The sequence below is a fragment of the Pleurodeles waltl genome, chromosome 3_1, assembly GCF_031143425.1.
Source record: "Pleurodeles waltl isolate 20211129_DDA chromosome 3_1, aPleWal1.hap1.20221129, whole genome shotgun sequence".
NCBI classification, from domain to species: Eukaryota; Metazoa; Chordata; class Amphibia; order Caudata; family Salamandridae; genus Pleurodeles; species Pleurodeles waltl.
This window is the reverse complement of record NC_090440.1, coordinates 13,956,973-13,975,000: the sequence shown is the minus strand read 5'-3', so window position 1 is coordinate 13,975,000 and position 18,028 is coordinate 13,956,973. Positions and strand designations below refer to the sequence as shown.

At 49.2% G+C, this 18,028-nt stretch overlaps 1 protein-coding gene across 6 annotated transcripts in view; it reads right to left on the bottom strand.

The window, feature by feature from the left end:
• Positions 1-18,028, bottom strand: part of CKAP5 (cytoskeleton associated protein 5) — a 627,586-nt gene that overhangs the window by 340,521 nt on the left and 269,037 nt on the right. For all 6 annotated transcript variants that reach the window (XM_069221686.1, XM_069221689.1, XM_069221691.1 and 3 more), the window contains exons 24-25: positions 5,123-5,251; positions 4,752-4,946 (exon numbers count right to left, since the gene is read on the bottom strand). In XM_069221686.1, coding sequence (XP_069077787.1) covers positions 4,752-4,946; positions 5,123-5,251 — 324 coding nt within the window. The remainder of the gene's footprint in view (positions 1-4,751; positions 4,947-5,122; positions 5,252-18,028) is intronic.

Sequence of the window (18,028 nt, the reverse complement as noted above, 5' to 3'; positions counted from 1 at the left end):
ATTTTACATGTAATAGCTCTTTTGAAAGGTATTGCAGGTAAGTACTCTAGGAACTTTGAATCATTACTTTACCATGTATACTTTACACATAAAACACAATAAGCTGTTTTAAAAGTGGACACAGTGCAATTTTCACAGTTCCTGGGGGAGGTAAGTTATTGTTAGTTTCAACAGGTAAGTAAGGCACTTACAGGTTTCAGTTTTTGGTCCAAGGTAGCCCACCGTTGGGGGTTCAGAGCAACCCCAAAGTTATCACACCAGCAGCTCAGGGCCGGTCAGGTGCAAAGGTCAAAGAGGTGCCCAAAACACATAGGCTATAATGGAGAGAAGGGGGTGCCCCGGTTCCAGTCTGCCAGCAGGTAAGTACCCGCGTCTTCGGAGGGCAGACCAGGGGGGTTTTGTAGGGCACCGGGGGGGACACAAGATAGCACAGAAAGTACACCCTCAGCAGCGCGGGGGCGGCCGGGTGCAGTGTGCAAACAAGCGTCGGGTTTCCTTCAGTTTTCAATGGGAGACCAAGGGGTCTCTTCAGCGATGCAGGCAGGCAAGGGGGGGGCTCCTCGGGGTAGCCACCACCTGGGCAAGGGAGAGGGCCTCCTGGGGGTCACTCCTGCACAGAAGTTCCGTTTCTTTAGGGGCTGGGGGCTGCGGGTGCAGGGTCTTTTCCAGCCGTCGGGAAATGGAGTTCAGACAGTCGCGGTCAGGGGGAGCCTGGGGATTCCCTCTGCAGGCGTCGCTGTGGGGGCTCAGGGGGGACAACTTTGGTTACTCACAGTCGTAGAGTCGCCGGAGGGTCCTCCCTGAGTTGGTTGTTCTCCACCAGTCGAGTCGGGGTCGCCGGGTGCAGTGTTGCAAGTCTCACGCTTCTTGCGGGGAGTTGCAGGGGTCTTTAAATCTGCTCCTTGTAACAAAGTTGCAGTTCTTTTGGAGCAGTGCCGCTGTCCTCGGGAGTTTGTCTTTTTCGAAGCAGGGCAGTCCTCAGAGGATTCAGAGGTCGCTGGTCCCTTGGAAAGCGCCGCTGGAGCAGGTTCTTTGGAAGGCAGGAGACAGGCCGGTAAGTCTGGGGCCAAGGCAGTTGGTGTCTTCTGGTCTTCCTCTGCAGGGGTTTGTCAGCTCGGCAGTCCTTCTTCTTGTTGCAGGAATCTAAATCTTTAGGTTCAGGGAAGCCCTTAAATACTAAATTTAAGGGCGTGTTTAGGTCTGGGGGGTTAGTAGCCAATGGCTACTAGCCCTGAGGGTGGGTACACCCTCTTTGTGCCTCCTCCCAAGGGGAGGAGGGTCAAATCCCTAATCCTATTGGAGGATTTCTAAAAGTTAGAGTCACCTCAGCTCAGGACACCTTAGGGGCTGTCCTGACTGGCCAGTGACTCCTCCTTGTTATTCTCATTATTTTCTCCGGCCTTGCCGCCAAAAGTGGGGGCCGGGCAACTCCACTAACTGGAGTGTCCTGCGGTGCTGTGACAAAGGGGTGAGCCTTTGAGGCTCACCGCCAGGTGTTACAGCTCCTGCCTGGGGGAGGTGTTAGCATCTCCACCCAGTGCAGGCTTTGTTACTGGCCTCAGAGTGACAAAGGCACTCTCCCCATGGGGCCAGCAACATGTCTCTAGTGTGGCAGGCTGCTGGAACCAGTCAGCCTACACAGATAGTCGGTTAAGTTTCAGGGGGCACCTCTAAGGTGCCCTCTGTGGTGTATTTTACAATAAAATGTACACTGGCATCAGTGTGCATTTATTGTGCTGAGAAGTTTGATACCAAACTTCCCAGTTTTCAGTGTAGCCATTATGGTGCTGTGGAGTTCGTGTTTGACAGACTCCCAGACCATATACTCTTATGGCTACCCTGCACTTACAAAGTCTAAGGTTTTGTTTAGACACTGTAGGGGCACAGTGCTCATGCACTGGTGCCCTCACCTATGGTATAGTGCACCCTGCCTTAGGGCTGTAAGGCCTGCTAGAGGGGTGTCTTACCTATACTGCATAGGCAGTGAGAGGCTGGCATGGCACCCTGAGGGGAGTGCCATGTCGACTTACTCAGTTTGTTCTCACTAGCACAAACAAGCTGGTAAGCAGTGTGTCTGTGCTGAGTGAGGGGTCTCTAGGGTGGCATAATACATGCTGCAGCCCTTAGAGACCTTCCCTGGCATCAGGGCCCTTGGTACCAGAGGTACCAGTTACAAGGGACTTATCTGGAGGCCAGGGTGTGCCAATTGTGGAATCAAAAAGTACAGGTTAGGGAAAGAACACTGGTGCTGGGGCCTGGTTAGCAGGCCTCAGCACACTTTCAATTCAAAACATAGCATCAGCAAAGGCAAAAAGTCAGGGGGTAACCATGCCAAGGAGGCATTTCGTTACACAGACTATCAAATTGAAGAGGCCTAGGGCCTTTTTCTCTTCAATATGTTTTAACATTACTTATGAAAATTTATACCGGGATTCCCATCTCGACGACGGGGAATGATTCAAGCATGTGAATCTATGAAAGTTCCAATACTGGAGTAAGGATATTTATTGTGGCATTTAGGACAGAATCGAAACGGGGTCCGTTCCATCAGTCTCGATGTTGCACGCGGTCGGGCCGACCAGGCCCAGACGGCTGATCGAAATTACCCCGAAGGGCTACCGGAGCTTCTTCAAGATTCGGTGTCGATCTGTCTAATCTAACCCGATACCGAACGAAACAATACCGACGGATTTTTCAGAGATTCTGACTAACTTTCCGACCCGAAACACGGAGCGAAAAGGAACACATCCGAACCCGATGGCGGAAAAAAAAACAATCCAAGATGGAGTCGACGCCCATGCGCAATGGAACCAAAGTGGGAGGAGTCCCTCGGTCTCGTGGCTCAAAAAGACTTCTTCGAAGAAAAACAACTTGTAACACTCCGAGCCCAACACCAGACGGCGGACTATGCACAGCATGTGTATCTGCAGCTACACATGCCACCGAACATGTATATACATATTTTAATTTTGATGCATTTAATATTTTAGGCTTATCTCCAACACTTTGAACCAACATGGGAAGGGTGTAGTGAGCCCTATTTAACAGCTTCTTTTGGGCACTGTAGTTTAGCCACAAGCCAGCAGCCTATGCCCTTAAGCCTAGATACAATTTATTCATTCACTTCTTTTTTGGAACAAAAGCTCTCCTCTGCGGTGAGGTTTTATTTTCCTTTATCTTGTACACTTAGCACAAGAACTGTTTTCATTACATTTATTCTGATATTCTCATTCTGTGCTTTGTTCAAGGCTGTCGCTAATAAACACTCCATCATGATCTCTGCCACTTCACAGAAGCATGCATATTTCCACTTGAGGGCATCTTTCATAGAAAAGCAGCTGTTTTATTATAAAACAGCTCTTTGCCCCCTACATGTTAGAGGGAAGGTTCCAGCCAGAAGACTTGCAACCGCACCTGTTATACCCTTACTGCTGAGACTACATGTCCCTCCTTGCTACCACCACATTCAGGTATTTTTTTTTGGGGGGGGGGGGAGGGTGTATTCCTAGGGAGCCTGAAGAGCAGATTAGGCTAACACTGCCGCGCTCTCGTAGTACTTTAGAGATGTAGGTAGGAATCCCAACACTTTATATTGGCAATATGGTGGGAATGATTTTATGTTTTACTTTGCTTGTAACTACATTTTTGTTATGTTTTATCATCCTAATCTTTGCAGTTCACGCTATTTTATCAAGAATGCATTTATTTCAATAAAATGTATTGAACCAATTTCTGTTTCAGGCTTTGCATATGTGAGATGAATGAGAAGAGAGAAGGATGAGATCTGCCCCACCACGTGTTCTCCTGAGAAATCAGAATGTCATGAGCACGGCTGCCACAAATCACCGCCACTTCTAGGTGGTGAGGTACTGCTAGCTGGTCAAAAGGGTTAGGCCGACAGTTGTCATAAGGTGTGGAACTGACTGAGATCCCCACTTCCTAGTGAAGCTGCCGCCTGAATCCAGCAGTCTGATACAATGAGAGCAAACACTGCAATATTGCACCCTGCCTTGGGGCTGAAAGGCCTGCAAGAGGGGTGCATGCCGTGTTAGGGCCCATGTGTTTTCACTGTTGTCTCCCCAAGACATGCAGCCTGCAATGGCAGCCTGTCATGTGCTTGGTGAGGGGTCCCCCGAGTGTGAAATTGTGCTGCAGCCCTTAGGGATCCTCTTTAGTACCCCAGGCCCTAGGCACCAGGGGTACCATTTACTAGGGACTCAGCAAAACTTTTAGCCCCCTCTCTAAGTGGTGAAACGATTGCAGTTTTGGGGAAAGATCGGGCACTGGGGACCTGGTTAGCAGCAACCCAATGCACTTTCAGTTGAAAGCACATCAGATACCAAGACAAAAAGAGGGGGGGGGGGGGGATATGTCAAAAAGGGACCCTTTCCTACAACGGTAAACTATGAAGTATATGAAATTACAGCTGTAATCTAGATTGATCACCTTAGAATATGGAGGAACAACTGATTAAACGACAGGCTACCACAAGGCTAGGCTTTACACATACAAGCAAACTAAACCCTTTTGTATGAATGGCAAAGAACAGACATCGCAGACTCTGCCCCATTACATGGTAATTGGTTATAACATCTTGACATAGGCTGATAAAGCCAGCTCTAGCCTGCACTGAGACTGGCATTCCTATCTCATTGGAAGCTAAAAGTGCAAGTCCCGTTTGATACAGAATATTCCACTAAGGGTCAACATTTTTCCTAGGTTCAAGCTATTGTCAAATAATAAAGTAAAACCTTCAGTTTGCCAGCAGCTTTGGCCATCTTATCATATCCCAGGTGCATCATGAACATGGGCAAAGCATCTTGAGCTTTCTTGCGCACATCGCCATTCCGATCCTCCAAGCAGGAGTAGAGATGAGGAACACACAGGAGGACATCAGAAGGGACAGTTCGCAGAGTGGGGAGCTTCTCAGCCAGCCACCCAAGGAGCTGAAAATCAAAACAAGATAAACAAAAGATAGAAACAGTGAAGAGGTGCACAATCAGTTTCAGACAACTAACTTCTCCCACGAGAGAGAAATCAACTTTCAGTATTAAATGACATTAAATGATTGTTCAGAGTAATGCACATGGGTCCCCTCAATGGCAAAATTAAAACCTCACACCTCCTGTCGCAGGAACGGGTTTTCTCTCTTGAGCTCTTCTGACATATCTTCGCCTTCCAACCACTCTTTCATTCCAGTCTGTTCCACCCATGAGTTCAAAGTAGCCAAGGCAGCAGCTCGCACATTGTTCTAAAGAAAAGGTTGACAAACAAGAATGAGTTTAAACGACTCAACATTTAAATACATTTTTTTTTAAAACATTCAGCTGCAGAGGGCAAGAAACCCAAAAAACACAAGCATTAAGACTTTGAAAAGATTTGGCAAGTTCCATATGGATCTTTGTAGTTATAGCCCATAACATACTTTGAGAGTTTCAATAGGCAAACTGAGGACATTTGTAAGAGCAGGCATTAATATGGAACAATCCAGACATCCAAAGATGGCCTAGGTTGCACTTAATCAAAACTATTGAAGCAAATACTTAAAAGGAAGGATCTAGCATGTACTAAGAAATGCAGGACTGCTTGAATTAGGGAGCAGTTTAAAACTGTAGTGGAAGCTAACGGGTTACAGAAGCACACAAATGCACAGATTTAAATGTAACTTTTCCTTTGCTCAAGATTCTACATAAACGTTGTCAATGTATGTCCACCAAGCACATGCTTTTAAGGGGGACAATAGACATTTGAAAACTTCTTCATATGTTACACTGCATGGGCAACAGTTGGCACCACAGGCACTAGGTGAAGTCACAGACGCCAACAATGGAATGCAGTTACTCCTACAAATATGGAACCAGTAGAAATGAATCTCACCCTTCGGAGATCCTAGCACTGGAAAATTGTGTGCTGGTGATCACATGCCTAGCCGCTGGTGACTACCAGTAGTACTAGTTCCACTGGAATTCGAGTTGGGGACAAACTGAAAGTAAGATGGGCTGCTAACACCACCTATCACAGAACAAGTCTTTTGCAGGTGCTTGTATTTCGTTCTCGCAGTGTCACTTTTTATGGGCCTCCATGGGTATTCAAGGAGTCAATTGCCTTTGGACCAGTGACAATAAAAGGTGATCATGATATTAAACTGAAATACCTTCAGAACAGTAAATCTACAATCGTGGTTTAAAAAGTAAATTTTTCAGGACTACCTCTACTATCCATCGCAATCTATCCAAACATTGGAATGAAGCCTTGAAGGTAGAACAGCCTTCTGGGATAGCCAGACGCCACATTTCACAGGAAACAGTCATCATGGGAAAGGCAACTTTGTAGCCCATTTGCTATGAGCTGTGGCCACCCCAAAGGGCACTTACTAGGCATAGAAAGAGAACCCCCTGGCACCCAGAACTTCAATCACGACCGGGCTAGAAAGACTGAAGCACTGCCCTGCTGCACTAAGGAACCAGCAAGGAGGCTGCATTGCCGAGGACTGCACCTGCTGAACCTGGTAGCTAGCAAAGAGGAACTGTGCCTGCTGTGTCCTGCCAGTGGAGAGGACCTCTCCGGAGTGCACCCAAACCAAAGGGACTCAAACGGTCAGCTGGCTGACCTGTTCGCAGCACAGGGCAAAAATATCTGAAAAGCCTGCTGGAGCAGGTGGTTAGCCCAAAATCTACACTTAGCCACCATGCAGCACCAGGACGCCAAGACCCCAAGACCTGATACTCAAAGTAGCACAAGAGTTCACTGAGCCTGTATAGTCATCAGAAAGCAGCTTGGTGACAAAGAAGGCAAGTCCTCACCCAGAAAAGGATTTAGCTGTGACTGCGATATTGGGCAACTGGACTTCTACAAGCACCGACAGGACCTTGAGGGACGTTGCACCTGTGACCAGGATCACCTCACTCTCATTGTGGACCAAGGAGTAGCTGCACAAAGACCCCCCCATTGATCACATCGCATCCGCAGCATCACTTGCATCAGGACCACTAACATAGGAAAGCTCTGCAAAGGATTAAAGTGCCTGGAACTAACTGAAGACTGCTTCAACTGCTGAGGTAACTGTTGGATGACCTTGCTGGTCCCCCTTGACTGGCTCTCAACTGGAGTTGATTGCCTAAAGCGTCTTGCAGTGACCATAATACAAATAGCCCAACCTTTTGAAGAAAAGGTCAAATTTGATGAATGTGCCAATGCTTGTTCAAAGTTGATGGAAATGCTATGACTTATACCTTGGAAATTCCATACCTCCAGTACACCCCAGTGGATCTTTTGTTATTGTGGTGTCCATCAACCCAGTCTATTTGTATAAATTGACGTTTGAGTTCTTGAGTGCTGTGTCAATTGCTTCAATTGTTTTGGTGCTGTTTAAATTCCTTACACTTGTTCCTTTGTGTAAGCCTCACTGTTCAGGGTGGAGCTGAAGGACGGACAATGGAAACCTTTTTTACCTAAAGGTGTTGGTAAGTATTACTCAGAGGTTGCACGGGGGGGAGGGGGTTTGGGGTCCACTATAACCACCAAAGATGGCCAGCAACTGCCAATCACTTTTGCAGAAACCAGAGGAGCTGAAGAGGTGCATGGCAAACTGAAAATGCTCTTGTCCGACCTTGAACTGCAGTTAAATGTTGGACTGCTGGACAGGACACATGAAAATATACGTCCTACAGGTTCAAAGATAGCATCTAGGAGCTTGGATCCACGGCAGCCAAACTTGGGCCGCAGTGAGCATTCTGAACCTTCCTTCTGCGGGAAGACAGAGCTGAAATCTAAAATAGGACAAAGGCCTCCATCCTACTTCGGCACTAGTAAATAGAGGAGGTAACGATTTGAGTTGGGTGGAAGCTGTGGTGGGTGGGAAAGAAACTGAAGGGCAAGGCCCCACTGAACTATCATGAATACTTGTCAGATGTGATGGATTGCCACTGGGGTGGAAATGTTGCATCCTGCCTCCAACAGGGTGCTGCGCCGCAAAGGGCAAACTAAACCAGCTTGGAGAGCTGCAGAGGCGTATTGGAAAGACTGGAACACCTGTTGACCTGCACATTGCCTGCCTGATCCCCATCACCGGCCATGATGGGGCCAAGGTGACTATAGCAGGGGGAAGAGAGGTCTGATGTCACCCAGAAGCCAAACCCCTGGATGCCCTTGGAAGGGCTGGAACTGACGAGTTTGGCAGGGGTTAAAAGTTCCAAAAGAACGAGTTACTTACCTTCGGTAACGACTTTTCTGGTGGATACATTAGCTACCTGTGGATTCCACACCTCATGAATACTCCCATGGCGCCAGCATTCGACGGAAATCTTCTTACTAGTCTCTGCACGTCGACGAGGACGTCACTGTCTCGCACGCGACGCCGTCTGACGTCATACAGGCAATAAGAGGTCCTCGACGACGTGCGGACGTCAGTACCAATCATTTTTTACGTGCATGAGAACAACCAGGCAATGCAATGAAAGAACAAAGCAACATCCATTATATTGTAAAAATACACCACATTGTATGAATAACTGTAAATCTTTTTTATGTACATATATATATATATATAAAACTCTTTCTTTTAAAATATATACACACACCAAGTATATACATAAAGATATATACACCTATACCTATATATATATATAAATATATTATATATATACATCTATTGCACCCTCAAAGATCAAGAGGAGCGCACTCAAGGATTACTTGGCAAGACCATAAAGGCAACAGGGAGGCGGGTGGGACCGTGAGGAATCCACAGGTAGCTAATGTATCCACCAGAAAAGTCGTTACCGAAGGTAAGTAACTCGTTCTTCTGATGGATACAACTACCTGTGGATTCCTCACCTCATGAATAGAGTCCCAAAGCAGTACCACGCCCGGCGGTGGGTGCCTAAATGGTCAAACCAAGAAATCCTGCAGCACTGACCGTGCAAAATGGCCGTCCCTTCTAACCTCAGAATCTAAACAGTAATGTTTTGCAAAAGTGTGAAGGGACGACCAAGTTGCGGCCTTGCAGATGTCGACCACAGGAACACCTCTGGCTAAGGCCGAAGTGGCCGACTTAGCTCTGGTGGAATGAGCTCTAATGCCCTCAGGAGGATCCTTCTTTGCCAAAGAGTAACATATTTCAATGCAAAGAACAACCCACCTGGATAGTGTTCTCTTGTGGACTGCCTTTCCTCTCCTCTTGCCCACGTATCCAATAAACAGCTGATCCTCCAGCCTGAAATCCTTTGTTCTATCGATAAAGAAGCTCAACGCTCTCTTTGGATCCAGACGGTGCAGTCTTTCTTCCTCTTTGGAAGGATGAGGCGGAGGATAGAACGTGGACAAAGTAATTGCCTGAGCCAAATGGAAGGGTGAAACAACCTTCGGGAGGAAAGCAGCCTTGGTCCTCAACACCACCTTATCCCCATAAAAAGTTGTATAAGGGGGTTTTACTGATAAGGCCTGCAACTCACTCACTCTCCTTGCTGATGTTATAGCTATCAGGAAGACTGTTTTTAAAAACAAATACCTCAAGGGGCAAGAATGCATAGGTTCAAAAGGGGACCCCATAAGGAAAGTCAGGACTAAGGACAAATCCCATTGCGGCATAACGAATGGCTTTGGAGGATATTGATTTAGAAGACCTTTCAAGAATCTGATAACAATAGGGGATTTAAATAAAGATGGTTGGTCTGGAAGACATATGAAGGCTGACAAGGCCGATAAATAACCTTTAATGGTAGCCACTGCACAACCTTTCTGCGCCAGAGATAGAGCAAAAGACAAAACGTCCGATAGATGAGCTTGTAAAGGATCAATCTGCCTCTCTCCACACCACGCAACAAATTTAGACCACCTATTAGCGTAGATAGATTTAGTGGAGTGTCGCCTGGCCGCTAATATAACATCCACTACCTCAGGCGGGAGAGAGAAGGAACTCAGGTTGCCCCGTTCAATCTCCAGGCATGTAGGTGCAGACTCTGGAGGTTGGGGTGTAGAACCTGCCCCTGCGACTGCGAGAGGAGGTCTGCCCTGAAAGGGAGACGGAGCGGCGGGCACGTTGAGAGTTGGAGAAGGTCAGAGTACCACACCCTCCTTGGCCAATCCGGAGCTATTACGATTACTAGAGCCCGGTCTTGGCGAATCTTCCTCAATACTCGAGGAATCAAGGGTATGGGAGGAAACGCGTAAAGCAACTGGCCGCACCAGGTCATTTGAAACGCGTCCCCCAACGCTTCCTGCATCGGATACTGAAGGCTGCAGAACAACGGACAATGCGCGTTCTCTCGAGTGGCAAACAGATCTACCCGAGGAAACCCCCACTTCTGGAAGATTAAACGGACTTGATCCGGATGGAGACGCCACTCGTGGTCTGCCGAGAAGTGGCGACTGAGACTGTCCGCACGCACGTTCAAGACTCCGGCCAGATGGTTTGCTATCAAGCAAATCCGATGGTCCTTTGCCCAGGACCATAGTCGAAGAGCTTCTCTGCAGAGAAGGTACGACCCCACTCCTCCCTGCTTGTTTATGTACCACATCGTGGTAGTATTGTCCGTTAGGACCTGTACCGACTGACCACGAAGGGAAGGGAGGAAGGCCTTGAGAGCCAGACGTACAGCCCGTAACTCTAACAGATTGATGTGAAAAATCTGTTCCTCTGGAGACCAAAGACCTTTGATCTCCAGATCCCCCAGATGAGCTCCCCACCCTAGAGTGGAAGCATCCGTTATGACTGTGGCCACTGGTGGCGACTGCTGGAACGTTTTCCTTGTGAAAGATTGTTGCTTGCAATCCACCACTTCAAATCCACAGCAGCATCTCTGGAGATCTTGACAGTACCCTCTAGATCCCCTCTGTGTTGAGACCACTGCCTTCGGAGGCACCACTGAAGAGCCCTCATGTGCCAGCGAGCATGCGTGACCAACAGAATGCAGGAGGCAAAAAGACCGAGCAGACGAAGGACCTTGAGGACTGGAACTACCGCTCCATTTCGAAACATTGGAACCAAATCCTGAATATCTTGAATCCGCTGAGGCGGAGGAAAGGCCCGACCCGATGTCGTATCCAGTACTGCCCCTATGAACAGGAGGCGCTGAGAGGGCTCCAGGTGAGATTTGGGCTCGTTCACCGAAAAGCCCAGGTCGAACAACAACTGGGTTGTTGACTGCAGATGACGCAACACAAGCTCCGGGGACTTGGCTTTGATCAACCAATCGTCCAAGTAAGGGAATACTGCTATCCCCTTCCTTCTGAGCTCTGCCGCAACCACCGACATCACCTTCGTGAAGACTCGAGGTGCTGAAGTAAGACCAAACGGAAGGACCGCAAACTGGTAGTGTTGCGATCCCACCACAAACCGGAGATACTTCCTGTGTGACTTGAGTATCGGGATATGAAAGTAAGCATCCTGCAAGTCGACAGACACCATCCAGTCTTCCATGTTCAACGCCAAAAGCACCTGTGCTAGGGTCAGCATCTTGAACTTTTCCTGCTTGAGGAACCAATTCAAGATCCTCAGGTCCAGAATTGGTCTCAAACGACCATCCTTCTTGGGAATCAGGAAATACCTTGAGTAAACTCCTTGACCCCTTTCCTGCTCCGGGACCAACTCCACCGCGCCCTTTAAAAGGAGGACTTCTACCTCCTGTTCTAGCAACAGGAGGTGTTCTTGTGAACAATACGAAGGGCGGGGCGGGATGAGGGGCGGAAACTCCCGAAAGGGAAGGGTGTAGCCTTTTCCCACAACACTGAGAACCCAAGTGTCCGACGTAACAGTCTCCCATTTGGTGAGAAAATGCTGTAATCTTCCCCCTACAGGAGAGGAGTGAGTGGGAAATGGTGGAAGCCTAAGGCTGCTTCCCCTGCTGCACCCCGCCAGAGGATGAGGAAGAGGCAGAGTGCTGCTGAGAGGCTCCCCTGGTGCGGACCCTACCCCTCCCCCTAAAAGATCTATAGGGATGGGAAGAGGCAGGTTGCTGATATCTTCCCCGAAAGGAAGAGGAGGAAGAGCCACGCCCAAATCCACGAAACCTCCTGAAGAATCTGGAAGAGGCCGTGGAAGAAGGAGCTTGGAGTCCCAACGACTTAGCCGTGGCCCTGCTCTCCTTAAAACGTTCCAAGGCCGAATCAGCCTTAGCCCCAAACAGTTTGTCCCCATCAAACGGGAGATCCAACAATGTGGACTGTACATCTGCCGAAAAGCCCGAGTTACGTAGCCAGGCCTGTCTCCTTTCCACCACAGTTGTGCCCATTGCTCTGGCTACCGAGTCGGTGGTATCCAGTCCTGTCTGGATAATTTGGGTCGCAGCAGCCTGGGCATCAGAGACAAGATCCAAAAGACCCTGGGGAAGCTCTGTAAACGAAGAGGAGATGTCATCCATCAGAGCATGAATATACCTCCCCAGGATACAGGTCGCATTAGTGGCTTTTAACGCCAGACTGCAGGACGAAAAAATCTTCTTCGACTGCGCCTCTAGCTTTTTTGAGTCTCTGTTCCCAGGCACCGTCGGGAAAGAACCAGGCGCTGATTTGGACGTACAGGAGGCCTGCACAACCAAGCTCTCCGGCGTAGGGTGCCTAGATAGGAAACCAGGATCAGTTGGAGCCGTCCGATACCTCCTGGCCACGGCTCTGAACTGCTGGGGAAGATGCCGGCTTCTTCCACACCTCTAAAACCGGATCCAGCAGAGCGTCATTAAAAGGTAATAGAGGCTCCGCCGCGGCTGAGGCCGGATGCAACACCTTTGTCAAAAGGTTTTGTTTCGCCTCCACCACCGGCAAAGGCAGGTCCAAAAAACTAGCTGCCTTCCGTACCACTGTATGAAAGGAAGCAGCTTCCTCGGTATATTCCCCCGGGGACGAAAGGTCCCACTCAGGGGAAGTGTCCAGCCCACTGGCCGACTCCAGTCCACGCAGCCCATCACCCGAGTCCTCTAGCTCTCCTTCCTCTAGGGCTCGTTGGTACTCCTGCTCCTCTAGTAACCGGAGAGCACGCCTCCTTGAATGCAGTCGTTGCTCAATCCGCGGAGTCGACAACACCTCCGCCGAAGTCGGAGATCGGCGCCGATCTTCCGAAGCCACCGACGCCGCATCCGGCGCCACAGGTAACTTCGGCGCCGACTGAAGAGCAGATGAAACGGATGGACCCACCGGAGTCACAGGCCGAAATCTCGAAGTCGACGGGATGGAAATCCCTGGGGCCAATCCCTCCGAAGCCATCGGAGCGGCCACCGGCGCCGACACTGGCGCCGAGCCCACGTTCCCAAACGGGAGAAAGGGCATAAAGGGTGCCGGCCGAAGAGGCGCAGGATCACCCAAAGAAAAGGCCAAAGGCCCAGCCGGAGCACCCCCTGGAGCCATCTGTTGGAAGATGGCATACATCGCATTCAAGAATGCGGAACTATCGGCTCCAGGGGTGGGAAAAGCCGGATACTGGGGTGCCTGACTCGGAGGCGACCCCGACGCCGGCCTCGGCGTCTGCGCCGGAGAAAACACCTGAGGCTCCAATACCTCAATCACCGACGCCTGTCCAGGCGAAGTTGGAGACGTCGGAGAGAGCAACGGCGTCGAAGGATGCGGCGTCACCGTGGGGCTGACCTCCCATGTCCTCCGGCGCCGATCCGGAGACCTGGAACGAGCCTCCCTTGAATGACGCCGAGATTCTCTACGGCGCCGGGAGTCTCGATGACGCCGATGTCTTGGAGAAGACTTTTTCTTGTGATGCTTCTCCTTTGACTTGGCCATAAACAGCTTCGCCTCGCGTTCTTTAATGGCCTTCGGATTCATGTGCTGACACGAATCACAAGTCGAGACGTCGTGGTCGGAGCTCAAACACCAAAGGCAATCGGAATGAGGATCCGTCACCGACATCTTGCCTCCACACTCACGACAAGGCTTAAATCCAGACTTTCTCTGCGACATTATTTCCACAGAGAAAGAGTACGCAGCAAGATATACACTGTAACCGCAAGAGTAACAGTTGCTCCCTCGAAGATAACCGTTTCGAATGCACGGAAAAAAGGGAACTGACGTCCGCACGTCGTCGAGGACCTCTTATTGCCTGTATGACGTCAGACGGCGTCGCGTGCGAGACAGTGACGTCCTCGTCGACGTGCAGAGACTAGTAAGAAGATTTCCGTCGAATGCTGGCGCCATGGGAGTATTCATGAGGTGAGGAATCCACAGGTAGTTGTATCCATCAGAAAGTGCAGAGTTATAAGATTGCCTTGAAGTGCTCCAGGGTAGAATCCGTTTTTGACAAAAGGAGGGATCCATCAAAAGACATCCATAAGGCATGCCGGAAAATCTTCATAAAAGCCTCTGTATCTCATTCAGGCATGGAGATAGAGCACCACATCACTGCAGACCGCCCGCCCCAAACAATCTATAGAGTCCAGGTCTGCCAGAATCACATATCTGGATGCCTCCTGAATGGTTTGAATCAAGGAGAGCCTACACTGCTCTGGTACTACCAGTAGGATCTGCTGGCCATGTGCAAGCAGGCGTACAATCTAGTAGACAACTTGCATTGAGAGAGATCTCAAAACTAGGTGGACCTCAACAGCATCAATCCTTTTCAAATAACTGTAAGCACAGATATGGTAAACAAATTAGGAGTCTGATTGCGGTTGGAAACGGACCACAAAAACCTCAGGAGTAGGATGTTGTGTAAGTAACGCAAGGTTGCAAGTCTCCTGTCTGTAGCATCTGGTCACCTGCCTGTTCACTGGTAGGAAAGAGCAAAGTTCAGATCCTCTGCCCATGTGAGCATCAGTTACGGCTTCTTTGAACAGTAGTGATGGTTCAGAAGACACCAGCCTAGGCTGGAGAACTTCAGGACATACATTTGCTTTAACACCATAGATCCTGCACCTCAGAAGAATGTCTGATGACTACAGCAATGGAAGCACTATCTTCTGTTAGAAGGCGAAGGTGAATGTATATATAAACTGGGGATGGGGTGGGGGTGAAAATCATTCCAGTCATCTCAATTGCCATTTCAGAGTGGGACCAAGTTCTGGTCAGAGTTGGACCTGAAAAGCTAGTGGAGCAACTTGGCTTGGCAATAGAGTGCAATGTGACAGTATGGGAGCAAGGTGTGCCACAGTGGAGTTGGAGTACAACCTTAGTCAGGTTCGAGACAATTGATGTGGAAAACAGATTCCCTCAAGTTCGCATAGGGCCCCCATCTGCCACAGTCAGAACCAAAGTCAACGAAGAAAGGACAAGAGCAGGTCTTGGAGCTGGAATGGAGTTTGGCACTGAAGTTGGTGTGGACTAGAGGAACATTCCAAGGGTTCGGACAGATCTGTTGGCGGTAACCAACTGAAGGTCTCTTATAGATCCTTGGGACCCAAAGGCATGCCACAAATTAGCAGTATGACCTCTTGAAAAGCCTTGGTGTGCTACCATGTCAACCGCTCACAGAACTTAGGACTACTCTTTAGAGTGTGGCAAGAAAGGGAACAGTCAAGCTTGGCCTTCTTGTGTTTCTTTTAATATTTAGAGACAAAGCTTTGCTTCCTGTCCCGGATCGATTTCAGGTACATGAGGGCACAATCCTCAAACAGTGGTGCCCCAAACCCTTGTGGGTGTCTGTCACCAATATTTGTTTAATACAGTCAAGGCATTGTTTGATGCCTGTAGCATTAGGTTGGGAAAATGTCCACTTGCACACTGGAATTCAGTCTGAAAAGCTTGTCAAACCAAAGAAAAACGGAGCAGAGTGCGGATCCATTATTGAAGGTGCTGAAATAAAGAAGCTAACGTAGACGTGCAGGGGTGCTCCGCTCAGAGCCATGCGGCACAACTCAAATGCCCTGGAGCACTGCTGTCAGCTTCAGGCATTCAGTTCTTTACCTGGGGAGTATTTTAAAGGAGAACAGTTTGCACTTAGAAGTATCAGTTAGAAGATAAGGGTTTAAGTCTTGCAGGCCCTGAGTCCTTTATTCGTTACTGTAAGAGGCTGGCCCTCTAAGTAGTGTGCAGAACTAGGCACACTGTGCAGGGGGGTCCAGGCAACCACACGGTTTCCAGAGGTAAAAAAATTAGACCACCTAATGCTCCAATTTTTAAGGTAGCTGGTCGAACAGTTCGGCTAATCCAGGAGATGTGCTGAGTATTTGCTGTACTCACAAATCCAATCATGCACCACACACACTCAATGAATAACTGGAGATCAGAATTTTAAAAAAACATTGTAGGAAGTTGGCTCTGTATGTGCTATTTCAAAGTAAGGAATAGCATGCACAGAGGCCAAGGGTTCCCCTTAGAGGTAAAATAGTGGCAAAAAGAGATAATACTAATGCTCTATTTTGTGGTAGTGTGGTCGAGCAGTAGGCTTATCAAAGGAGTAGTGTTAAGCATTTGTTGTACATACACACAGGCAATAAATGAGGAACACACACTCAGACAATTCCAAGTCAATAGGTTTTGTTATAGAAAAATATATTTTCTTAGTTTATTTTAAGAACCACAGGTTCAAATTCTACATGTAATATCTCATTTGAAAGGTATTGCAGGTAAGTACTTTAGGAACTTTGAATAATTACAGTAGCATATATACTTTTCACATAAAACACAAATAGCTGTTTTAAAAGTGGACAGTGCAATTTTCACAGTTCCAGGGGGAGGTAAGTTTTTGTTAGTTTTGTCAGGTAAGTAAATCACTTACAAGTCTCAGGTTTGGGTCCAAGGTAGCCCACCGTTGGGGGTTCAGAGCAACCCCAAAGTTACCACACCAGCAGCTCAGGGCCGGTCAGGTGCAGAGGTCAAAGAGGTGCCCAAAACACATAGGCTTCAATGGAGAGAAGGGGGGTGCCCCGGTTCCGGTCTGCCAGCAGGTAAGTACCCGCGTCTTCGGAGGGCAGACCAGGGGGGTTTTGTAGGGCACCGGGGGGGACACAAGTTCACACAAAAAGTACACCCTCAGCGGCACTGGGGCGGCCGGGTGCAGTGTAGAAACAAGCGCCTGGTTTTCAATGTAAATCAATGAGACCAAGGGATCACTTCAGCGTTGCAGGCAGGCAAGGGGGGGGCTCCTCGGGGTAGCCACCACCTGGGCAAGGGAGAGGGCCTCCTGGGGGTCACTCCTGCACAGGAGTTCCGTTCCTTTAGGTGCTGGGGGCTGCAGGTGCAGGGTCTTTTCCAGCCGTCGGGAAATGGAGTTCAGGCAGTCGCGGTCAGGGGGAGCCTCGGGATTCCCTCTGCAGGCGTCGCTGTGGGGGCTCAGGGGGGACAACTTTGGTTACTCACAGTCTCGGAGTCGACGGAGGGTCCTCCCTGAGGTGTTGGTTCTCCACCAGTCGAGTCGGGGTCGCCGGGTGCAGTGTTGCAAGTCTCACGCTTCTTGCGGGGAGTTGCAGGGGTCTTTAAATCTGCTCCTTGAAACAAAGTTGCAGTTCTTTTGGAGCAGTGCCGCTGTCCTCGGGAGTTTCTTGTCTTTCTTGAAGCAGGGCAGTCCTCAGAGGATTCAGAGGTCGCTGGTCCCTTGGAAAGCGTCGCTGGAGCAGGTTTCTTTGGAAGGCAGGAGACAGGCCGGTAAGTCTGGGGCCAAAGCAGTTGGTGTCTTCTGGTCTTCCTCTGCAGGGGTTTTTCAGCTCAGCAGTCCTCTTCTTCTTGTAGTTTCAGGAATCTAAATTCTTAGGTTCAGGGAAGCCCTTAAATACTAAATTTAAGGGCGTGTTTAGGTCTGAGGGGTTAGTAGCCAATGGCTACCAGCCCTGAGGGTGGGTACACCCTCTTTGTGCCTCCTCCCAAGGGGAGGGGGTCACATTCCTTTCCCTATTGGGGGAATCCTCCTTCTACAAGATGGAGGATTTCTAAAAGTCAGAGTCACCTCAGCTCAGGACACCTTAGGGGCTGTCCTGACTGGCCAGTGACTCCTCCTTGTTTTTCTCATTATCTCTCCTGGACTTGCTGCCAAAAGTGGGGGCTGTGTCCAGGGGGCGGGCATCTCCACTAGCTGGAGTGCCCTGGGGCATTGTAACACCAAGCTTGAGCCTTTGAAGCTCACTGCTAGGTGTTGCAGTTCCTGCAGGGGGGAGGTATGAAG